This window comes from Papio anubis, chromosome 12 (assembly GCF_008728515.1).
Source record: "Papio anubis isolate 15944 chromosome 12, Panubis1.0, whole genome shotgun sequence".
In the NCBI taxonomy this organism is placed as follows: Eukaryota; Metazoa; Chordata; class Mammalia; order Primates; family Cercopithecidae; genus Papio; species Papio anubis.
The window spans coordinates 55,689,153-55,714,997 of record NC_044987.1 but is presented as its reverse complement, the minus strand read 5'-3'; the positions used below and the strand labels follow the sequence as shown (position 1 = coordinate 55,714,997).

The 25,845-nt window shown below is 39.8% G+C and overlaps 1 protein-coding gene and 1 non-coding gene across 9 annotated transcripts in view; both read right to left on the bottom strand.

Moving 5' to 3' along the window:
- NARS2 (asparaginyl-tRNA synthetase 2, mitochondrial) overlaps positions 1 to 21,021 on the bottom strand; it is a 138,512-nt gene extending 117,491 nt beyond the window's left edge. For 7 of the 8 annotated variants that reach the window (XR_002517133.1, XM_009186997.2, XM_009186998.2 and 4 more), the window contains exons 1-5: positions 20,515 to 21,021; positions 17,486 to 17,595; positions 14,835 to 14,955; positions 12,332 to 12,472; positions 1,759 to 1,839 (exon numbers count right to left, since the gene is read on the bottom strand). Coding sequence is in view for 6 of the 8 variants with exons in the window: in XM_009186997.2 (XP_009185261.1) it covers positions 1,759 to 1,839; positions 12,332 to 12,472; positions 14,835 to 14,955; positions 17,486 to 17,595; positions 20,515 to 20,655 (594 nt within the window). In the remaining 2 variants the exon portion in view is untranslated. The remainder of the gene's footprint in view (positions 1 to 1,758; positions 1,840 to 12,331; positions 12,473 to 14,834; positions 14,956 to 17,485; positions 17,596 to 20,514) is intronic. The other variant, XM_009186999.3, reaches the window with a different exon arrangement.
- A 4,448-nt stretch (positions 21,022 to 25,469) lies between these two features.
- On the bottom strand, positions 25,470 to 25,571 carry LOC116269859. Its single transcript, XR_004177675.1, has one exon. It is a non-coding gene; the product is annotated as a U6 spliceosomal RNA (small nuclear RNA).
- Positions 25,572 to 25,845: the final 274 nt, after the last annotated feature.

The following is a 25,845-nucleotide window of genomic DNA, read 5'->3' as shown; positions in this document are numbered from 1 at the left end:
GTGCCAAGAGAAAATAAACACCTAGAAGAGAACGTTTTCCAGAGTTTACATATGGTTATTTTGTCATCTGCTTCCTTCTTTGAACTCATATATACAAATGCTAATACCCCCACTCTAAATGTTCAACAAGGCATTTTTATTCTGCTTTTTGCAGAATGCTGATCAACATCAAGATTTCTTCCAGTCATGTATAATGAAGACAGCATTTAATTACCATTCTGAATGACTTCAACATATCAGGACAACTTCTCCCAGAGAATACTTTATTCAATAATATAAAGAAGCACCACCATTATTAAGAGTCAGAAAGGGCCGGGCGCGGTGGCTCACACCTGTAATCCCAGCACTTTGGGAGGCCGAGACGGGAGGATCACGAGGTCAGGAGATCGAGACCATCCTGGCTAACATAGTGAAACCCCGTCTCTACTAAAAATACAAAAAAAAAAATTAGCCGGGCGTGGTGGCGGGCGCCTGTAGTCCCAGCTACACGGGAGGCTGAGGCAGGAGAATGGCGTGAACCCAAGGGGCAGAGCTTGCAGCAATCCGAGATCGCGCCACTGCACTCCAGCCTGGGCGACAGAGCGAGACTCCGTCTCAAAGAAAAAAAAAAAAGAAAAAAAAAAAAGAGTCAGAAAGCACTGAACCAGAGAAAGCAGTTACATACAAATTTTGTCATTTGATAGAATCAACCAAATATATAAACAAGAATCCTGACATCTTAAAGATAAAGAAATCAGTAAACAAATAAAAGAAGTACCAAAGCACCACTCATGATCATACCATTCTCTCTGTCCATCATTATACAACTGGTCAATGATTTTAAATAGCTATCAAACTGGTAAACACAAGGTTTTCAACTGTCTCCAATAAGAAAAACTGATAACTTAAGAAATATCTGCTGTAAGGGCAAGCTGACAATGCCTGACATATACAAGGAACACAAAAAATGACTGCTAGACAAATTAAAGGGCCTTCATGGGATGAAGAGAACGTAAATCATTCTTACGAAAAAATGTTTTTTTTAAAAGACTTTGAAAAAGAAAATGATATTCACATGTATACTCTTCTATTTTTATTTATCTTTTAAAATACGATCTATGTCCACAAATATTAACTGTGTATTGAGTCTGCATAAGAGAGCTTAAAATCCTCATTTACCTCTTCAAATTTCTCTAGTTCACCAATTCACTGTAACTTAAGAAAAGTAAATAGAGTGCTAAATTAAAAATTCACTCTTGGCCAGGCGTGGTGGCTCACACCTGTAATCCCAGCACTTCGGGAGGCTGACGTGGGCAGATTACAAGGTCAAGAGATCGAGAACATCCTGGCCAACACAGAGAAACCCCGTCTCTACTAAAAATACAAAAATTAGCTGGGCGTTGTGGCGCACACCTATAGTCCCAGCTACTCGGGAGGTTGAGGCAGGAGAATCACTTGAATCCGGGAGGCAGAGGTTGTAGTGAGCTGAGATCACACCACTGCACTCCAGCCTGGCCACAGAGTGAGACTCCGTTTCAAAAAAATAAAAAAATAAAAAAAACCCAAAAATTCACTCTTACCTGTCACAGTGTAAGACGGCTGGTAATACAGGAAATCAGACTGGTTTGAATTGTCTAGGTAAGTTTTTCAAGGATTTTTATTGACAATTTCAGGTGCTGCTCATAGTCTTCTGTCCACAAAACTAATATTAAATTTCAGACCCTCAGAGGAAAACTATTAAACAGCAATGTGCCCCTCAAGATGGGAAGCAAAACTTACTTCAAGTTGAAAAAGTTCTCCAGCTCCCTCAGAGTCATTGGATGTGATTATTGGAGTATGAATATGTACAAAGCCACTGTCCTGAAAGAGAAAACCACAGTTTTCAAGATATTTGCATATTCAACAATTCCAAGAACACACATCCTCTTATAGTATTAAAATGGCACAGTAAGCAAATGCTGTATCAAATCCCTCCCTAATCCCCCAAATACTAAGAATACTGAAAATCAGTTGAGTGTTTTAACTACACACAGGGGCACAAATAATTTTATTCAGGAACACACTTAGACATTAACCAGTCCAACCTCTTCATTTCAAAGATAAGGAAGTTAAGGCCCAGACAGATTTAGTGACTTTCCACAAGTTACATAATTAGTCAGTGGATAAGCCAGGACTAGAACCTAGGCTAGTCATGCTCTCTCTTTAGTACTATATTCTCTTCCCTTTTCTATAACATTTTGGTGGTGATTTAACAAACAGGTACACACACTCTAGGCTAGTGCATAATGATGTTACCCACGTTGCTAGGGGAATAAAAAGCAATTAGTATAAACTTATCTTGAAATATGACCTCAAATGTAATGAACCAACAAAAAAGGAGAAAAAGTAGACAAATAGAGACTGAATAAACAAACAGCAAAAAAGGGCAGAAATGATCTTTAGGAAGTCTCTGTCACTAAACTGATGGGCCAATGGACTCCACATGGCACAGGCAGTGTACTTCCTTTGCCTGAAGGAATATTCTGAGCAGCAGCAATCCATCCACTACTGAGGTCCCCAATTGCAGCCCTTCCGAACAAAAATCTGAGACTATTTCCATTACAGAACCACAAAAGCTGTTGCTAGTCAGACTGATACAACCCAGCAACTTCAAGGTTATGCTTCTTTCATTTTGATTATGGGTGTAAGCAAAAGGTTACGTACAGTGTAGATGTTTGCAGGGTAGGACTGCAGGTAATAAAAAGTGAATTTATAATAGAAAGGCAGGATGGAATATGCTTAATGCAAAATGTTGGCCTTGGAATCAATACAACAAATTATTATATGCATATCTCTGCCAAGTTTGGTGGAGTGTAGATTGTCTCCATGCATTACTAGGGATGTCCCAAATATGACCCTTCTCAAATTCAAGTATTCTGGCTATAATACAAAATATTCAGTCAACAACTTGCCTTATGATGTGGACTGATAAAATATTCAAGCTCTAAATTAGCAGTCTCAGAAAGTTATTAAAATATACACTTAACCTGACAGCAACATGCCTAGAGGTGCTGCACAGAGCACATTATAGAAAACCAATGAAATCTGATCAATAACATTACCGCATAAAATTTTTATCTCCTAGGAACTAAGAATCATGGATGTGAAACATTTATTCCACATGAATGTAGGCAACTATGAACATGAGTGCAGTAAACAAAGAGAGGAAGTGAAAAATCCAAAGGAAACGAGGGTGGGGAAGGGGAGGTGGAGAGGGAGGAGAAAATTTAACGGCTAAACATGATTGCCCAAGTTAGAACTGGTCAAATGCCACAAGAAACAGCAGTGTAAACCTTATGAAAATAACTGTATCAGATTTTTTAAAAATCACACACCTAGTGGGAATCACTTTTAATACTTAACTGATGCTAAACATTACAAAAGGGCCCAGCAGCTTTCGCTGCTTTAAAACTGCAAGGCTTATCAAAGTTCCTAACATTACCAAACGCTAATAAAGGAGAGAGTACAAAGGAAGAATAATACAGCCGTGCAAACAAAGTCCAAAAAAGTGAAAGTGGGTAGGGGAGTAAAAAGAAAAAAAGGAAAGTAAATAGCAAGGAGTGGTTAAGTATTGTCACTATGTGCCTCAAATAGGTTTCCAGTGTCACTTACTTATACTGTCCCATAGCAAAGGGGTTCCTAAGTAGAGTACATGAGGGCCAGAGAAGGGGCCAAAAATAAAAGCAAACACTTTCACCCGATTTTTCAGATTCCACCCATCACCTCCAAGTATATAAATATTTTAACACACATTCTAAAACCAGATATTTTATAAGACTCTGAGTATCCCAAAATTAGAAAGTTCATACATTACAGCCCATATACACCACTAAGAGAAGACTAATAAACTATCTTTTTCTTTCACATGTAACTGAAATAACTATCTTTCACATGTAACTGAAATAACTATCATTTAATCAGAATCAACAAAAAAGGAAACGTGAAAGGAATTGCTAGCCACAGGCAGGCCATAGACAACACAAACTGACAGCAAGAAGAGATTTAAAAAATCCATAAAGAGGCCAGGCACAGTGTCTCAAGTCCTGTAATCCCAGCACTTTGGGAGGCTGAGATGGGCGAATCACCTGAAGTCAGGAGTTTAGAGACCAGCCTGACCAACGTGGTGAAACCCGGTCTCTACTAAAAAATAAAAAAATTAGCCCAGTGTGGTGGTGCACACCTGTAGTCCCAGATACTCGGGAGGCTGAGGCAGAGGTTGCAGTGAGCCGAGATCACGCCACTGTGCTCTAGCCTGGGTGACACAGCAAGACTGCCTCAAAAAAACCCCCAAAAAACAAACAAACAAACAAAAAACACAAAAAGCAGTCACAGGAACTCAAAGGCATAGCAATTTGGAGACCTTCTACACAAAGGTAAAGAATACTCCACATAGGCTGGGCACAGTGGTTCACATCTGGACCTAGCTCTTTGGTTGGTTCAGGCAGGATTGCTTGGGCCTAGGAGTTCAATACCAGCTTAGGCAACACAGTGAGATCCCATCTCTACAAAAAATACACTTTAAAAAACTAGACAGGCATAGTGGTGCATACCTGTAGTCCCAGTTACTTGGGAGGGTGAAGTAGGAGGACCGCTTGGGCCTGGGGGATCAAGGTGGCAGTAAGCCATGATTGCACCACTGCACTCCAGCCCCGGCAACAGTATGAGACCTCATCTCAAAACAACAACAACAATAACAACAAAAATACTTCACAGAGTCAGTGGCAGGCTTTGAAAACGCTGCCATGCAGAGGAGAACAATCCCTGATACTCACAGGAAGAACCTCGACTCATTGAGAAAGAAAGAGCGGAATCTTTTTTACTGGCTCACTGAGGAAGACAGGAAAGTAAGTAATCCATTTTAAGAACACTTCCACTGGAATTTAGAAAAAACTGGTGCCTAAAGAGAAAATTCCTCAGTTATTTCAGAAACTTGGCTTTTTTGAATGACTCATTCCTTGAGGATTCTAAATAGCCAAGTTTTAGTACATAACAAGTGTGTCAGTTTTATGAGCAAACAAGGTTATACAAAAAATATTTTTCATACTCAAACCAAGAAAGAACCTTAGATCCTTAAAGTGTCTTAAAAGTACTGTTCAAGTTTCTATTTCTCCCCACATTTCTATAATTTAATTAACAAAACTGAAACTTACAAAAATTTATTTGGAGGCTTAACATCTTTTCGCAAACCCAAAGTAACACATCAAAGAAACACTACAAAATACTAGGTAACATATAACCATTACTTAATATGCCTCATAGTACTCCAGAAAGGCTTCTTTAAACAACTGAATCCTAAGTATCACACACAAAGGTAGATAAGTATCACGCATAAAGGTAGGTAACAGAATTATATTCTCCAGGTCTTTACAATTACTAAGTGAATTTATTACTACTCAAAAAGTGTCTATTTTTGTAACTACTCTATCACGAATGGTACTAAAATTCAAGTTATTTCCAACCACTTGAATTTTTTTTTTTTTGAGACAGAGTCTCACTCTGTTGCCAGGCTGGAGTGCAGTGGCACAATCTCAGTTCACTGCAACCTCCACCTCCCGGGTTCAAGCGATTCTCCTGCCTCAACCTTATGAGTAGCTGGGACTACAGGTGCACACCACCATGCCCAGCTAAGTTTTGTATTTTTAGTAGAGGTGGGGTTTCACCATGTTGGCCAAGATGGTCTCGATCTCTTGACCTCGTGATCTGCCTGCCTCAGCCGCCCAAAGTGCTGAGATTTCAGGTGTGAGCCACAGCTCTCAGTCATGAATGTTTTTCAAATTTTACTTTTAATAATTTTTGGTCAGGTGCGGTGCCTCACCTGAGGCACACACACACATTTTTTATTATTATTATTATTATTATTATTATTATTATTATTATTGAGATGGAATCTCGCTCTGTTGCCCAGGTTGGAGTGCAGTGGCGCAGTCTCTACTCACTGCAACCTCCGCCTCCCGGGTTCAAGCAATTCTTCTACCTCAGCCTCCCGAGTAGCTGGAACTACAGGTGTATGCCGCCATACCCAGCTACTTTTTTTGTATTTTAGTAAAGACGGGGGTTTCACTGTGTTGCCAAGGCTGGTCTAAAACTCCCGAACTCAGGCAATCAGTCCACCTCGGCCTCCCAAAGTGCTAGGATTACAGGTGTGAGTCACCGTGCCTAGTAATAATAACAATTTTTTAAAGACAGGATCTCACTCTCCTGCCCAGGATGGAGTTCAGTGGCGTGAACACGGATCACTGTAGCTTCCACCTCCTGGGCTCAAGTGATCCCCCTGCCTCAGCCTCCTGAGTAGTTGGGACTATAGGCACATGCCACCACGCCTGTTTAATTATTTTTACTAGAGACCAAGTCTGACTATGTTGCCTAGGCTGGCCTCTAACTCCTGGGCTCAAGAGATCCTCCTGCCTCAGCCTCCCAAAGTGCTGGGATTACAGATGTGAACCATTGCACCCTGGATACTTTATTTTTTTTTTATTTCAAATTTTTTTTTAGCTTGTCTTATTTTTTAATTGTTTACATATCTCTAAAAGCTTCAAGTAATAAATACATAGTGTTTAGTCTACTTGTCAATACCACCACCTAGTGGCCAAAAGCCTACAAAACCTTCAGAACTAAAGTAGGTCTACTTTATCAGCTGTTGAAGTCATGTGGTTAAAAAACAAAAAGGTATTTTTATGATTGTGTGGTTCAAGCACTACTGAAAATCCACATGGAAACTGCACAGCAAAGTTTCTGACAGCATGTGTAACTGGACGCTTACAAACTATAATGGGATGACACTGCATAATTTGATTTATTTTCCTTTGTTTTATCAAAAGCATATGCCTAAAAGCCATGATGTTCTTTAGCTCTTTCACCAAAAGTTAATCTGAAGAAGCTTTTTCAAGGGGCAAGAACTTTCTTGGCAAGCTATAGCAAGACTGGGGCAACGTGAATCTGGATACAGCCCAAGGGAAGGCTATATCCACTATTACACAACCTCTGCAAATTAGCTAGATCTGGAGAAGTACCACAGGAAGCCTGCAAAACCACGTGGAGTAACAATAAACTTTATCTGCTGGATCACTCCTTGCCTTTGGGGCCCTCCCATCCACAGGGAGAAAAGGTCCCTTCACATTAGCAACTTGTCAACCACATTAAACTGTGGCTTTCCCAGGTAGGGGGAAATGGTTGAGAAGCAAAGCTAAAAGAGACAAAATGTCTTTGGTCATTAGATAGACCTACCTGATCAACACCAGTAACTCTTTAAAATTAATGCTTACTTTATACAAAATATAAATCTATGACCAAGACGGAGAAACAGGAAACAACCAAAAACATAGTAAAACAACAACAACAAAAACAGTAACAATAAAAAGCAAACCCCATGAAACAACAGTTTTCAAGATAACAGGTATCAGGCAACAAAAGCCATCTCTCTCTGAGACGGAAAACAAACATGGTAAACCCCTACCAGTAGACCAGCTTACTACCTTGAGGTCTTCCAGGCCACAGTACAGGGAAGGGTAAAAAGTAAGGTAGAGCCCAGTAGACTCCCTGAGTTGAAGAGACACAACTCAGAGCCTGGAGAAACCCAAGTGGCTAGAGTTCATATGCTCGAATATCAGAGAGGAGAGAGCTGCAGAGGGCACCCTGGAGTATTAGGTAGATCAGTCCATTTGTGTGAGGAAACTATCCAATGCTAGGGAAAGAACCATCTAAAAAGATTAGAGAAAACAGTGCCCAGTGCTCACATGCTGGCTGGAAAAAGTACCTGTTCCACAAACTAGAAAAACTCATCATTCCCAAGGCCCTAGGTCAGGACCTAAGGAAGGCTTTGCCTCAGTGAGGACTAAACAGTACTAGACTGAGCGCTGCTACAGACCTGCTTAACAAATCACATAAGCAAGACCTCAAAGGATCAAAGAGACACCAGTATCTGTGTGCAAACCCACAGCACCCAACAAGGTAAAATTCACAATGTCTGGTACCCAAAGCTAAGTCATGCAGAGTCAAGAAACCATAACCCAGAATGAAGAGACCAATCAAAACTCACCCATAACTAACAGACATGTTAACATCAGGAGAAAAAGACACAACTGTTCTTAAACAGTTATTAAAACTATAGTCCATGTTTGAAATGTTAACTAGACATAAAAGACATAAAAATCAGCCTAGGCCAGGCGCAGTGGCTCATGCCTGTAATGAGCACTTTGGGAGGCCAAGGCAGGAAGATCGCTTGAGGCTAGGAGTTGGAGACCAGCCTGGGCAACATAATGAGACCTTGTCTTTATTTATAACAAACAAACGAACAGCCCAAACCAAACATCCAGATATGAAATCTAAATTAAAAGCCCCAGAAATAATAACTACATAGGTAAATATATAAGATTTTATTTAAATCTCTTTAAAATATAATTGATTGCTTGAATAATAATGATGAATCACAGGATTTATAACATAAGTAAAATGCATAGCAAAAAATAACATAAAGGGGGAAGAAATATAAGTATGTATTATAAGGTTATTACATTATACGTTACGTGGTAAAACATCAACTGAAGTCAAAGATGTATACTATAAACCCTAAAGCAGTCACTAAAATAACAAAACAGAGTTATAGTTAAGAGAACAACAAAGAAGGTAAGAAATAAGAAATAATGCAAAAGGCGGTAAAAAAAGAGAAAAAAGAGAACAAAGAACAGATAGGACAATTAGAAATGAAAACAGCAAGATGACTCAAACAAAACCATGCCAATATTCACATTAAATGTATACGATCTAAACACCCAAATTAAGAGAGAGAGATGGATTATCAGACTGGGTATAAAAAGCAAGATCTAACCATATGCTGCCAACAAGAAATGCACTTTAAAATATAAAGATACAAATACATTTGACCCTTCAACAAGACAGATTTAAACTGCATGAGTCTACTTATACCTGGATTTCTCTCAATAAATACATTGGAAAATGTTTTGGAGATTTGCAGCAACGTGAAGAAGTTTGCAGATGAACAGCATAGCCTAGAAATATTTTTTAAATTAAGAAAAAAGTATGCCATGGATGCATAAAATATATGTAGATATTAGTATACGTTGTTTACTACCATAAATATACACAAATCTATTACAGTAAGTTAAAATTTATCAAAACTTACGCAAACACAGACCATACAGGGCACCATTTGCAGTAGAGAGAAATGTAAACAAATGTAAAAGTGCAGTATTAAATCATAAATGCATAAAAGTAGTTATATACAGTATGTACAATAATTTCATAGCTACTATAGTGAGCTCAAGCGTTACAAGTACCCACTTAAAACACCCGGTGATGCTAGTCATCTCACGAGCAGTTCATCTCTCAGTAAATTATGTGTCGCAGTAAAAAGCAATCTCTTGTAGTTCTCGCATTATTTTTCATCAGTTTCAGCGCAATATCGTAAACCTTAATTAAAACCATGGGACCCATACGAAGTACTACGAGTGAGGCTAGAAGTACTCCCAAGAACCAGAGAAAAGTCACGACATTAGACGTAAAAGTTTAATTTCTTAATGTGTACTGCAGATTGAGGTCTGCAGCTGCTTGCCATTTCAAGACAAATCCAGCATAAAGACCACTTATGAAATTTTTTCTTAAGAAAAAATAAGGAAATCGTGAAACTGTTGCTATAGCTATGCCAGCAAGTGAGAAAACCTTGCACTTTTTGTGAAATAAAAAATATGTGTTACTCAACTATTTACATTATCAGTAAGACTTCCAGTCAACAGTAAACTATTAGTTATGTTTTTGGGGAGGCAAAAATTTATACTTGGATTTTTTTTTTTTTTTTTTTTTTTTTTTAGACAGAGTCAAGCTCTTGTCGCCCAGGCTGGAGTGCAGCGGTGCGATCTCAGCTCACTGCAACCTCTGCCTCCCGGGTTCAAGCAATTCTCTTGCCTCAGCCTCCTGCGTAGCTGGGATTACAGGCACCCACCACCATGCCCGGCCGTTTTGTATTTTTAGTAGAGATGGGGTTTCATCATGTTGGTTAGGCTAGTCTTAAACTCCTGACCTCCCGTGATCTGCCCGCCTCGGCCTCCCAAAGTGCTGGGATTACAGGCGTCAGCCACCGCACCCGACCTATGATTGGATTTCTGACTACATAAAGAGTTGGCGCCCCAACCTCCATGTTGTTCAAGGGTTAACCATGGTTTAAAAGGATGAAAAAATATATATATGCTAACACTAATCAAAGGAAAGTTCTAGTGGTTATAATATCAAAGTAGATTTGACAGCAAAGATATTAATAGAGATTTTTTTAAAAAGCTTGATAAAACTGATATACCTCTAACCGGGCTAATCAGAAAAAAGAGAGGCCACAAGTTATCAATAGGAATGAGACAACATCATCATAGATGCTACAGATATTAAAATAAGGGGATACCTGTAGCTTTACAGCAGTAAGTTTAAAAACTTAAATAAAATGGATCAATTTTTGAAAGACTACCAAAGTTCACTCAAGAAAAAAAATAGATAAGCTATACAGTTGTGTGACTATTCAAGAAATAAATCACGTGCAGTGACATACACCTGTAGTCCCAGCTACTCAGGGGTGTGAGGCAGGACTGCTTGAGGCCAGGAATTCAAGGCTGTAGGGCACCATGATTGCACCTGTGAATAGCCACTGCATTCCAATCAGGACAACATAACAAGATCCGTCTCTAAATAAATAAATAAATAAATAATTTTGTTGTTGTTGTTTGAGATAGTCTCACTCTGTCACCCAGGCTGGAGTGCAAGTGGCATGATCTCGCCTCAAGGCAACCTCTGACTCCTGGGCTCAAGTGATTCTCCTGCTGCAACCTCCCAACTAGCTGGGATTACAGGCACCCACCACCACGCCCAGCTAATTTTTGTATTTTTAGTGGAGATGGGGTTTCAGGCTGCTCTTAAATTCCTGACCTCAAGTGATCTGCCCACCTCGGCCTCCCAAAGTGCTGGGATTACAGGTGTGAGTCACTGCACCTGGCCAATAAATAATTTTAAAACAAAAAAATGGTAATAACAATTTTCTGGGCATGGTGGCATATGCTTGTAATCCCAGCTACTTGGGAGGCTGAGGGGAGAGGACTGCTTGAGCCCAGGAGTTCAAGACTAGCCAGGCACCACAGTAACTCCCATCTCAAGATAAAATTAAACAAAACAAAGTTAAAAAGAAATTGAAATTGTAGATAAAAACTGTACCCCCCCACTGGAAAAAAAAAGACATATTTGAAAGTACACACTGAGATGAATTCACTAGTGAATTCTCCACATTTAAGAAAGAAACAATCATAACTGTATGGATAACTGTGTAATTTTACTTTTAGAAAAGATAAAGGGAGATAATATCCCAAACTCACTGAATGAGGTCAACCTTACCCTGATACCAAAACCAGACAAAGACATTAGAAGAAAACAAAACTACAGAATGATATCGTGAGGCAAAATTCTAATCGAAGTTATAGCAAATTGAATCCAACAAAATATTAAAAGAATACATCTGTAATATCATATACCTATATTATTAATATATTAATGTAAGAATTTTTTTTTGGAGATGGAGTCTCACTCTGTTGCCCAGGCTGGAGTGCAGTGGTACAATCTCGGCTCACTGCAACCTCCACCTCCCAGGTTCAAGTAATTCTCCTGCCTCAGCCTCCCCAGTAGCTGGGATTACAGGCACTCACCACCACGTCCAGGTAATTTTTTGTATTTTTAGTAGAGACGGGGTTTCACCATATTGGCCGGGCTGATCTTGAACTCCTGCCCCCGGGTGATCCACCCACCTAGGCCTCCGGATTACAGGCATTAACCACTGTGCCCAGCCAGTGTAAGTCATCTATGTTAGAATATATCTATATTCCTAGAAATGCTGGGTTAGTTTAACATTCAAAAATTAATCAATGTAATTCAGCATTACAAAAAAAAAACCATAGGTCATCTCAAAAGACGCAGAAAAAACTGACAAAACCCAATACCCATTCCTGACAAAACTCAGCAAACAGGGAAGAGGAGGGAACTTTCTCAACAAAATTCAGAGCATCTATTAAAACCTACAGCTAACATCACACTTAGTGGTAAAGGGAACAAACTGCTGATACACATAACAACATGGATGAATCTCAATAATTATGCCAAGTGAAAAAAGACAGACAAAAAACAGTATATGCTGAATGATTTCATTTACATAAACTCTAGAAAAACGCAAGCTAATGCATAGGAGCAGGAAGTGGATTGTGGTTGCGTGGGGATAAATAAGGAGGGAGAGGAGGTATAACCCAGGGTCAGGAGGGAACTTTTAGGATCTTACCTTAAAGAAAGAATGAATAGCAGCTGTGGCTTCACTGCGAATCCTCAGTATAGAACCCAGAACGTTAGTCCTACACCTAAAGTGAGGGTATTGTCTCAGGTACTCCAGAGGATGCCTCTCTTTATATTTGATGGGGAAAGCCTGCCAATAAATGAAAAGAACAAATTAGAAGCCAAAAGAGACACTGTTTAATAAAATCAGTTTCCAGGGTACTTCTTAAATAGTGCTTTAGAACCAAACTAAGATCCTTTCCTTATGTCTTAATATAACTGATTTTAATCCACATTATTTCCACCAGGTAAGTGGAATGGTAGGATGGAATCAGAGAGATGGTAGGTTTCAATCTAGCTCTACCACTTATTAGCCCAGTAGTTGAGCTAATATCATTGAAGCTCATCTGTTATTTATCAAGTTTGTATCCATTAGCTGTGAATCACTTCTTACAAATAGGTTATGATTAATTATGCAAAATTTCCACTGTTTGGCACACAGGAGTTCAAAACATTGTAGATATTAAACATGTACACACAGGCTGGTGTTCCATTTTAAAATTACCTATATGACTTGAAAGCCCATGATCATTCACAATCAATTGGTGCAATTTATTACTATTATCAACATACTTCCATCTAGCAGAGTAATAAAGATTTACAAAAAGTTTGAAAGAAAATTATGGTTCCACATTGAAATATGTCTACTCTGCTCACATTCATGTTAAAAGATTAAGACAGACACATCCTTTCAGACAAAAATCAAAGTTTTAATTAAAAAGATAACAGAGAAGCTAAAAAAGAGCTACACTGGCAGCCTGTTTCTTTCAGTCTCATTCATTCTTTTTAAGTCTTGTACACATACAAACTCTTATGTTGTATAGAAAAAAGCACCATACTTACTAAAAGTGAAAATGTGACCATATCATAATTCTAGGGGTCAGAATTCCCTAATCTCGGAATATTTCAAAATGATACTGAATTGAAGGGCTTCAGGGAAGACGAAGCCATCAACACCAAAGAAGCCCAGGAAGAACAATTTAAGAATATAGTAGTCCCCCACTTACCCACAGGGGATATGTTCCAAGACCCCCGGTGGATACCTAAAACCACGGACAGTATCAAACCATATAAACATTATGTTTTTTCTTTGACAACAATGGCCAGGTAGTATATAAAGTACAGATAAGCTGGACAAAAGGATGATTCACATTCTAGGCGCAATAGAGCAAATCACTTCAAGATTCCATCACACAATGAGAATGGCATGAAATTAAAACTTAAGAATTGTTTATTTCTGGAATTTTCCATGTAATATTTTGAGACCACAGTTCACTGTGGGCAACAAACTGTGAAAAGCAAAACCACAGATAAGGGTGAACTACTGTAGTGAAACACATGGCAAATTTTTAATAATCACAGATCCCTATAAAAAACTAAAAAGAAAAATGGTTACCTTCTATATTACGCTCTTGATTTCCAAATTATTCTACACTCTATTTTTCAGAAATCTTAGAACCTGATTCCTGATTTTACATGTCAATCAGAATTTCTTGGAAATTAAGGATGACATTTTAACAAAAATTGCATTTTCTTCCTTTATTTCCTTACATTTCTTCCTATTATACTGAAAGAATTAACAATGAATTAAAATGATGCAATTTTCCTGTATTTCCTCGCTTTTGTTCATTAAATGTTTGAAAACAGGTATAGCAAAAACACAGAGGCTTCAAATGGCTAGAATACAAATTTCAGCTGCGTCACATCAGCTCATAATGTTAAGTAAATCATTTCATCTGGCTAGGCCTCATTTTCTCCATTGTAAATTTAAAGAATCTGATTAATAATCTTTTATTCTCTCTAACCTCTTTATCAAGCTTATAAATATGAAGCTAACAGAAGAGTCTTGCAAAAACAGGCATAAACATGTCTTAATGCCGAATTTCTTGCCTCTGTTCAGCCTAAGCATTATAATACTATTGATCGGCATCACCCAACAGAACTTTGTGATAAATAGAAATGTTTTGTGCTATCCAATATAGTAGCCAGTAGCCACATGCAACTACTGAGCACTTGAAATGTGGATAATGCCACTGAGGAACTGGATTTTTTTATTGAATTTCAATTGATTTAATACCAAACAGCCAAAGGTGGCTAGAGCCAACCATTATTGGATGATCGGTTCTAGATCATGCAAAAGTCATTCCTGGCTTTCCTAAGAACGAGCCCGCCCTGGTATATCACTGTGGCTGACTGGGCATGCTTGTAAAAGCAGCAAGTTTTAACTGTGACACACACCACAGAGATGCAAAATTAACACTTACCTCTTACTAAGCTATCTACATAAATAATTTCTGCTACTGCCTCTTCAGGTTGTAGGGCTTGTTTCAATTATCTGGTGAGTTGCAAATGAAATATATTCTAAGTTTCATCTTCCTAATAATCACACTTAAAACAGATTGCTGTCTTAATTAAAGCCTAAATAGCCTCCACAGAAGTGTCAGAAATCATACCTTGGCATCACAATTTCCAACAATTTTAATTTTTTCTGCCTTCAGTTCCACATTTTGCCCTTTGGATGGACTTTTTATCAGCTGCCCTTGTATTTCCACAGAACTCCCAAAAGTTAATTCTCTACAGTAACAAAAAACAAGATAAATATCATTATATACAACCTTCATTTTAATATCAACTATGCAATAAGAACATTAAAATACTTAATGACAAAAGCTTTTACCCTCAATTGGTTAAATAATCTTCAGAATCAATGGAAAATCTGTTGTATAAATACAGTATAAAATTATAAAAATGAATTCCATAAGCTTTAAAATGGGAACAAATAGAGTTAAGAATTTGTATAATTCAGAATTAAGAGGTTGTACAATTGCCCTTATTAAAAAGTTAGTTGGCCAAAAACTTTCAAAAGATTACAGAATACATGCGAAAACTGCAAATCAAAATAAAATTAGCCAGGAATTCTCTGTCCTATTTTTGCAATTAAAATTTTTTTTTTTTTTTTACTTAGTTGGCTGGTGATCTAAGCACATAAGGTGCTACTTTCTGGTTAATAAGACTAGGTTCGAGTTCAAGTTCACCCACAAATTAACTGTATGACAAGTATGAAAAGTCATCTAAGTTCATTTAAGAATCATCTATTAAAAAAGGAGCTCGTAAATGATAGTACATCTGTTCTAATTCTTTTTTCTTTTCTTTAAAGAGACCAGGTCTCACTATGCTGCCAAGGCTGGTCTTGAACACCTGGGCTCAAGCAATCCTCCTGCCTTGGCCTCCCAAAGTCCTGGGATTAGAGGCATGAGCCACCATGTCCAGCCCATCTGTTTTAGTTCTAACATTTCATAATTGCAGTAAGTATAACAATAAGTGCCTTCCTAATAAACTATTAAAATATTATAGCAACACAATAAATTTTATTAAAGTAAGTCAGGAGATTCTCCACCTGATTGTCCACTATTGCATTATGGGTGGGGAAATCTGGTATACTTTCATCAACCTGAGAGGGTAATTTGAGATGCTCTGACTTAAAATATGTAATACCTGACATATATGAATATAAATACTATCCTAAGGTTTCCTGGGAATCTCTCAAAGTCATCCTCCAGAGACTCTAAAATCTAGGTCCCATTAGACGCATGTGATTGCTACACTGATATAAACAATCAAAACAATTACAAAGTTTTTAAAAGGTTACCATTAATAATAGGGCCAGGTGTGGTGGCTCATGCCTGTAATCCCAGCACTTTGGGAGGCTGAGGCAGGCAGATCACTTGAGGTCAGGAATTCAAGACCAGCCTGGCCAACATGGTAAAACTCTGTCTCTACTAAAAATACAAAAAATTAGCCCGGTGTGGTGACACACACCTGTAATCCCAACTACTCAGGAGACTGAGGCACCAGAATTGCTTGAACTCATGAGGCAGAGGTTGCAGTGAACTGAGATCATGCCACCATACTCCAGCCTGGGCGACAGAGTCAGACTCACTCCAAAAAAAAAAAAAAAAAGTTACTATTACAACAATTTTTTTTTGTTCTGCCCAGTTGACCACATAGTCTCTGATCCATTAACCTATTCAATGTGTAAACAGCATTAACCCTAACAATCCTCAGAATAGCAAAGCACTCTTATTCTAACAAATTAGAATAATGTTCTCTTCCTCAGAGCTGATACCTAACATTAAAATGGTGTTAGTTTTTGGTTTCGGGGTTTTTTTTTTTGGAGACAGGGCTCTATCACATAGGCTGCAACACCGTGGCAAGATCTTGGCTCACCACAGCCTTGACCTCCAGGGCTCAAGACATGCTCTAGCCTCAGCCTCCCGAGTAGCTGAGATTATTGGTACATACCACCATGCCCAACTCATTTTTATATTTTTGGTAGAGATGGGGTTTTACTATGTTGCCTAGGCTGGTCTTGAACTCCTTGACTCAAGTGATCCATCTGTCTCGGCCTCCCAAAGTGCTGGGATTACAGACGTGAACCACCACACCTGACCTAGTGTTAGTTTTAAAACCTAATGAATGAGACCATAAAGTTTCTTCCATTTATTCAACAGGCAATAATTTGTCATATTGTCAGCACTATGCTAGAGGTCAAGAATACAAAAAAGAATGAGATGCCATTCCTAACCTCAGGAAATTAAGAGTCTAGCAGGAGGAGTCAAATAGGAATACAGCTGATTACCATCCAATGTGATATGTTTTAACACAGATGTAGGCACGGGATGCTATGGGAGCACAAAAAAGGGGTACCTGACACAGTTATGGGATAGGAACATCAGATGATGCCTAACTAAGCAGGAACTATGAAAGACAAGAGGAGAAGAGGCTGTATTGGGCAGAGGCAGCAAGATGTACAAATGCTATTAGGAAAGAGCAGAACAGCTTACGGGAGCCGCAAGTAATTAAGAAAGACTGAAGTGAAGCATAGGTTGGGGATATCAGCATGTGATGATGTCAAATAGAGGAGGAAAGGCCTGAGCTTGAAGGATCTTGATTCCAAATATTTGGACTTGATCCTCAAAGCTATGAAAGCAGATTTGTTTCAAAAGATTACTCAGGGTTCAATGTAAACACTGGTTTAGGGAAGGGAGAAGCACTAGAGGTGAAAAACAAAAATCAAAGAATTCTTTTAAAAAACAAAACTCACCTACTGTCAAGGCTTGAATCTGCAACAACCTGAAGGCTTTCCAAAGATGACCCATCATTTACATGCAGGAACAAGACTTTCTTCTGGGATCGGACAGAACGAATCCATCCCTAAGGAAGAGAAATAGTTCTAATGTGAGAGTAAAACATTTTATGTTCTCATTACACATACACACACATAGACTAAATGAAAGAAAAACATGTACGCACAATCCTGCCTCAATAAATCGACTTCTTTTAGTTCACCAATATGCATACTTAATTTTATATGTTCAATCACAATGGGATACACACTTTGGTATTCTATCCTTTGTTTTCATAATAAAGCACAACATTTCGAATGGATGCCTCACATTCCTTCAAATTCCTTCACATTGATGAGCCTAATTCATATAACCAATCTTCCCAATATCGGCAATTCCAGGTATTTCCTCCAAGACCCCTGCCCCCTGGCCCAACAATAAATAACAGGGCACATATCTTGGTGCCTTTCTCAGGATATGGGGTACGCCCTTCTTTCTGGTTTCATCTCACCATGCTGCCCAGAAGGCACTTCCTCTTTGGTGATTCTAAATCAACAGTAATTTCCAGGCTGGGTGCAGAAATCCCAGCACTTTGGGAGGCCGAGGAGGACGGATCACTTGAGGTCGGGAGTTCGAGACCAGCCTGGCCAACATGATGAAACGCTGTCTCTACTGAAAATACAAAAATTAGCCAGGCGTGTTGGCGCTCGCTTGTAGTCCCAGTTACTGGGAGGCTGAGGCAGAAGAATCGCTTGAACTCGGGAGGTAGAGGTTGCAGTGAGCCAAGATTGCGCCACTGCACTCCAGCCTGGGTGACAGAGCAAGACTCCATCTCAAAAAAAAAAAAAAAAAACCTAATTCCAAACGACCACTTTCTTTCACTCGTTAAAGTTAACATTTATTGAGCACTTTGTAATGTGGTTCTATTCTAAGCTCTGTATAAATATTATGCTACTTAATCCTCAGAAGAACTTAATGAAGCGGTTATCATTTTAGAGCTGAAGAAACATTATTTAGAGATGTCAGGAAAACCTCTCTAAATATTCCAGGACATAGTCACCAATTAGTAGAGTTGGAATTCAAAAGGAAGTTCTTACTTCAAAGTTCATGTTCTTATCAACGAGCTTTTCTGGGACGCTATTATAATTCTGCCCCATCCCCAGTTCCCCTGCCTAGGGAACACATCCTTCAGAACTTGGCTGAAACGTCACCTCATGCAAGATATCTTCCTTAAATTTCTCAGTTACGTTAACTTCCTGTTTTCTTACAGTTCTTTACTTACCTTACTACCAACTATCCTATTGCTAAAATTATTTGTTTTAACCATTGGAGCAGGGCTGTCCAACAGAAATATAATGAGTCACATGTTTAATTTAAAATTTCTTTTTGTGGCCATGTTGAACATAAAAATAGGTGAAATATTTTACTTAACCTATTATGCCCCAAATATTATCAACATATAATCAATATAAAAACATATTGAGATATTTTGCATTCTTTTTGGTTCTTCAAAATTGGTATGTATTTTACACTTAAAGCACATCTCAATTTGGACCAGTCAAACTTCAAGTGCTTAGAGCCAAAAGTGGCTGGTAGCTACCATATCAGATCTCACAGGACTAAACTGAAATCCTCTAACCTGGGCAGCAGGTTCTCTTTTCATCTTTGAATTTTTCTCTTGACTAGCGCACAAAGTATCATTAATGTATGCCTAATTAATAGACAAACAGACCTATGGAAAGAATATGGAACTCAAAGAAATGCAAAGAGGAGCAGATTGGCCATACTGCTAAAAAGCAAAGGATATGTGAGGACAACAAAAATCACTGCAACAGCAAGCCATGACTCTGTCACTACAATCATGGGTGACAGAGCAAGAACCTACTCAAAAACTAATAATTTATTTATTATAACCACATCTGCCAGGCTTATGCCTGTAATCCCAGCACTTTGGGGGGCAGGAGGAGGAGGACTGCTTGAGTCCAGGAGTTCCAGACTAGCCTGGGCAATATAGTGAGACCCAGCTCCACAAAAAACTTAAAACATTAGAGTATGGTGGTGCATGCCTATAGTTCCAGCTACTCTGGAGGCCAAGGCAGGAGGGCTGCTTGAGCCTGGGAGATGGAGACTGCAGTGAACTGAGATCACACCACTGCACTCCAGCCTGGGTGACAGAGCTAGATCCTGTCTCAAAAAATAAATAACCACATCAGTGTACCTCAGCAACCTAATAAGAAACGGTCAAACCACCTTGTTTATTTCTGCACCTCTTCTATGTGGAGCTGCTGCAAATATTATACTTGCAAGAGAAATAATAGCAGCTAACATTTGTAGACTATAGCCACCGTTCTAAGTATCTTATTTCCATTACCTCATTTAATTTTTAGGACTCAGGGACAATTATTATCTCTATTTTCACAAGAGGAAAATAAGGTGTAGAACGCATAAACGCTATGCAGAGATTTAAACCTAAGCTGCTTAACTCCAGAGCTCTTTCAAACTGCTACATTCCACTCTTTCTCCGAATTCATTAAAAATAAATTACATGCAGAGCCCCACAATAGGCACTGAGGTGACTAAAAGTTTAAAAGGCATGGTTTGAACAAGTATTTACTGTCAGCCATGTGTGATTACAAAGGCAGGTAAGACACGGTTTCTGCTCTCAAGGAGGGAGGCCAAGAAAACCACTTTATAAACCTGGATATTCATTATAAGGGATAAAGACAGAGAAAGGGGGCTTGTTCGTTTACACTTTTGGTATGATTAACAAGTTTACAGGTAATACCCTGGAATCATGAAAGCAAAGTTCTAGTGCTTTACAGTCATCGGAACAGTTTTGCGAAAAGTAATGGAAAGCAGAAAAGTGGAAACCCGCGACGCCTACCTACACTTTCTAACTTATCCCTGCTGGGGGCTGTGTCTGACCCGACCGTAAAAGAAAAGCTAGATGTGGATGTGCCACATAAGTCCCTACAAGAAAAAACCCACTCCCTTCCCATTCACCAACCTGGACCTTAATGTGCTCCCCACTCGTGTTCTGGGCCCCGAGAGCGTCCCGCACGCTCAGTTTGGCTGAAGGTTTGTGCCTGGGGAAAGGGGCGGAGGAACAGAAGCGCACGGACCGAAGCAGACAGCGGACTCCCAGCATCGCGCGGCCACCCAGGCCCTCCGCGGGAGCAGCCCAGACCCCGCGGTTGGAACCCCGCCTGCAGCGGCCCTCCTTTCTCAGCGGCTCCCCTTCCGCGGCCGCAGCTCTGCTCTAAGGCACTCCAGAGCCCCTCGGATGCGCGCTTACTCCTTCAGAACACCCAGCTCTGTCCCCACAGAACCTCTCCGTTTCCCACTTCCAACGGGGCGGAATGGTCAGGACACTAGGCAAACGTCGGAAACAACCACGTGCAGTTGGCAGCTAGGGCGCCCCACTGCCCGCGACAATTCTAAACCTATGCGCAGACCCCGAGCCGCAACACGCGCCGCCACTCCGACACCACGCCAACGCCGCTTACGTCATCACGCTACGACGAAGAAGGGAGAGCATGCGTACTTGTGACCCAGGCTTAGGGAAGCGTGCGGGAGGGGGCGGGGTCAGGAGCCGAGACGGGGCGGAGCTAATGCCCTAAGGTTGTAGAGGTTATCGCTGAAAGAACCTGGGAGCACATCTGAGGGTCTTCATTTCTAAAGTTTCCAGGTGAGGCTGAGAAACTGAGAGGCAAATAGTGACTGATGGCAAGGGAAACCGTCTCCATCAGTCAACAACAGGGATCCAACTACAGGATTCGCTTGAAGAGATCAGTCGTTCCGTTCCTGAGTTCTCCGCAGAGAAAAATCAGACATAGCCCCTCTGCGCAAGTCACAGTTGTGTGGTATCAGCTAAACAGGCAGTTGCATAAAAGGGTGATCAGTTTGCCTGACAGCGCCTCAGCGTGGGACGCCAGAGGTGGCTTCCTGGAGAAGGTATTCCTCTAACAGGTAAATAAGAGGAACTGGAGGGACCTTGCATATGGCCGGCAAGACGGTGGGAAGATGTAGCAGAGACTGGAGGAATGTCGAGTGTTACCAGCCAGAATCTTCCAAGTCTCCCTCTTCCCTCTGCCCTCCAACACAGCTATCTGCATTTGTTTGACCTGGAAACAATGACCCTTTTGTATATTGGGCTACCTTTTGTTTAAAAAAAAAAAAAAAAATCTGTAACTCAATGACAGTCATGAAAAGGTTTTAAATCTAATTTTAAAAATAAAACGTTTGGCTGAGTGCGGTGGCTCTCGCCTGTAATCCCAGCTCTTAGGGAGGCAGAAGCAGGAGAATTGCTTCAGCCCAGGAGTTCAAGACCAGCGCTCGCGCTCGCTGTCTCTCTCCCCCATCTCTCACTCTCACTCTCTCACTCTCACTTTTACCTTACTTAAAGTTGCTACTGTTATTATGCCCATTTTACAAATAAGAGAACTTAGGCACAGAAAGGCTAGGTGACTTACTTAAGGATACACATTCCGTAAGTGTGAGATTTAAACCCAGAAGTGCTGGCTCTATGCATTTAAGCAGTGTGCTATATTACATAGTATCCCAAGGTGGAAAATAAGACCATGATCCCTTCCATCAAGGAGTTCATGCTTTAGAGACGGAGACAAGGAAGAAAAGAGACTACTGAAATATAAACCAATAAGTGCACACATAGATGTATGAGTTGTCTGCATTTGTTTGGCCTGAAAACAGTCACCCTTTTATATTAGGCTACCTCTTAAATTTATTCAAAAAATTATTTTTGATATTTTATCCAAATATTATATTGGATAAAATATAATCAAATTATAATATGTATAATATATACATGTATTACAATATTATATGTTATATAATATAAATGTGTTCCCTGGTTCTTTTAATAAATTAAAATTATAAATATAATAAAATTGTAAGTATAAAATTATAATTAAATTATAATATATTGGATAAAATATAGGTTAATATAAAAATATGTCGGATAAAATACAATATAGTCCAGAGAAGGAGAAAATTAAGCTGAATTCTTGAAGAGGATCCATATTTTGCCAGGTAGGCATGTAAGAAAATTTCCTGCCAGAAGGTGAACAGGGAAGGTTGCCAGGAGGACGAGTGGCCTGGAAAAATTGTAAAACCATTCTCAAGACAGACTAGAAAATATCTCAACTGAAAATACTCGGTGTTGGAGGTGGAACCTACTGAGAGGTGTTTGGATCATGGGGGCCTCATGAAGGCCTTGGTGCCCTCCTTGCAGGAGTGAATTCCCACTCCATTAGTTTTTGCAAGAGCTGATTGTTGAAAAGAGCCTGGCACCCCCCTCCCTCTCTCTTCTTTCCTCTTTTGCCATGTGATGCTTGCTCCTCTTTGCCTTCCTAAATGGCTGAATGACAACAAACCTTTATATTATTTACTTTGAGTGGAAGCAGATTCTGGTGCGATGCTTCTTGCACAGCCTACAGAACTGTGCAGATAAATGAATACGCTTCTTATCGATTAAAAAAATATATAGGCCAGGCGCAGTGGCTCATGCCTGTAATTCTAGCACTTTGGGAGGCTGAGGTGGGCGGATTGCCTGAGCTCAGGAGTTTGAGACCAGCCTGACCACAGTGAAACCCCATCTCCACTAAAATACAAAAAAATTAGCTGGATGTGGCGGCATGTGCCTGTAGTCCCAGCTACTCAGGAGGCTGACTCAGGAGAATTGCCTGAACCCGGGTGGCAGAGGTTGCAGTAAGCTGAGATCGCATCACTGCACTCCAGCCTGAGCAACAGAGTGAGACTCTGTCTCAAAAAAATAAATAAATAAAAAGGGCACTTCTTGAACCTTGAGAAAGGAAAAATGGAAACTTGCAGCCAGTGCCATCGGAATTATGCAGCTATGGACTTTTAAGGGAAAATAAGTTTGTTGGTTCAAAATCTGGGGAACAAGACAGTCTGGGGTACATAGCAATGATGTTTATCCCAGTGAAAATCTTTTCTTTGCCTATGCCTACCCTGTCCAAGTGATCAAAAGTAGTAACCAGTTGGCTCATTTCTTACTCATGCCACTTTCTGTCTTGCCTTCTGCTATGACTTGGATATGGTTTGTTTGTCCCCACAAAAACTCATGTTGAAATTTAATCCCGATGTGGTGGTGTTGGGAGGTGAGGCCTAATGGAAGGGGTCTGGTGTGTGGGAGCAGATCCCTCGTGAGTGGCTTGGTGCTGTTCCCACGGACTGCATGAGTTCTTGCAAGAATGGGCTTGTTCCCACCACAGTGGGTTGTTACAAGGCCAGGATGCCCCTCAGGGGTTCCCCTTTTTGCACATGTCCACTTCCCCTTTGACTTTCTTCACCATGTTGTGATGCAGCACAAAAGCCCTCACCAGAAGCCAGGGCCATACCCTTAAACTTCTCGTCCTGTAGAACCATGAGCTAAATAAGCCTCTTTTCTTTATACATTGCCCAGTGTCAGGTATTCCTTTACAGCAACATAAAATGGACTAAGGCACCTTCTTTCTCTCCCAACTCCCCCACTCCAGGGGACAATGTGCAGCTTAAGAACTGGAGTCTGAATCCCAGATAGTGAGGATCCTGCCTTCCTTTACCCTCTCACTACTTGTTTAAGCCAAAAGGTTAATTATGTTATTAGCAGGGGGCCACTGCCCCAGTATGTTGAAGACAAGGGAAAACTGGTTGAAACTGAAGATTAGTAAATATATATATATATGTGTGTATATATATATATCTCATTGAAAGTTGACTATACCACTTATGCTTCTGGTGCTCAGTTCAAACCATCCCCTGTATCTTGTGCTGTATCAAATCACATCACCTTCTTGTTTATTTTTGTTTTCAATGTTGGCTTGACACCTTCCCTTTTAGATTCATCACCTTCCAGACAGTAGCACAAATGTTTTTAATATGAGTATATAGTTGACTCTTGAACAACATGGGTTTGAATTGTGCCGGTCCACTTGTATGTGAATTTTTTTCAATAAATACATTGGAAATTTTCTTGGAGATTTGTGACAATTTCAGAAAACTTACTAATGAACAGTGTAGCCTAGAAATATCAAAGCATTTAATAAAAAGGTCATGAATTCACAAGATACATGTAGTTACTAGTCTATTTTATCATTTACTATCACAAAATATACATAAGTCTATGATAAAAAGTTAAAATTGGCTGGGTGCAGTGGCTCATGCCTGTAATTCCAGCACTTTGGGAGGCCAAGGCATGCGGAACACTTGAGATCAGGAGTTCAAGACCAGCCTGGCCAACATGGCGAAACCCCCATCTTTACTAAAAATATAAAAATTAGCCAGGCATCAGCCGGGTGCAGTGGCTCACGCCTGTAATCCCAGCACTTTGGAGGCCGAGGTGGTTGGATCACCTGAGGTCAGGAGTTTGAGACCAGCCTGGCCAACATGGTGAAATCCCATCTCTACTAAAAATACAAAAACCAGCTGGGTGTGGTGGCAGGTGCCTGTAATCACAGCTACTGGGGAGGCTGAGGCAGGAGAATCACTTGAACCTGGGAGGCAGAGGTTGCAATGAGCCGAGATCAAACCACTGCACTCCAGCCTAGGCAACAGAGGAAGACTTCATCTCAAAAAAAAAAAAGAAAGAAAAAAGAAAAAAATTAGCCAGGTGTGGTGGCGCATGCCTGTAATCCCAGCTACTCAGGAGGCTGAGGCAGGAGAATCACTTGAACCTGGGAGGCAGAGGTTGCATTACATCACTGCACTCCAGCCTGGGCGACAGAGCGAGACTCTGTCTCAAAAAACATACAAACAAACAAACAAAAAACACCCACAAACCTTGCATGGTGCTATTCATAGTTGAGAGAAATTGTTATAAGACATGCAACCTTAAGGTTTAACAAATAGGGCCAAATTTTTTCCCAAGTGTCACCAGTGTTACCAGCCATATATGAGAGTTTCAGTTGCTTTACATTCTTGTCAACACTTCATCTTTGTTTTTTTAATGTGAAACACTTCATAAATATGTGTGTCATCCTTGAATGGGCCATGCTAATCTCTGTATCCCTTCAATTTTAGTATATATGCTGTTTAAATGAGAATAATACTTGGTCTTAATCAAACTTTCTAAAGTAGCTGTATTGGTGGGGGAGTAGTATCCCCTGCTGTTTTAATTTGCATTCCCCTGATTATTATTTTTGTTTGATGCCTTTTTAGTGTTTATTTTCATTGGACTTTATTCTTGGTAAATTGACTGTTTACATCTTTTGCCCATTTTTCTATTGAAAAATGAGTAGTCTTATTTTTCCTAAAGGCTACTTTTATTGAGTAGTCTTTTTTCTTATTAATGTATATAAGTTCTTATTGCCCATGTTTT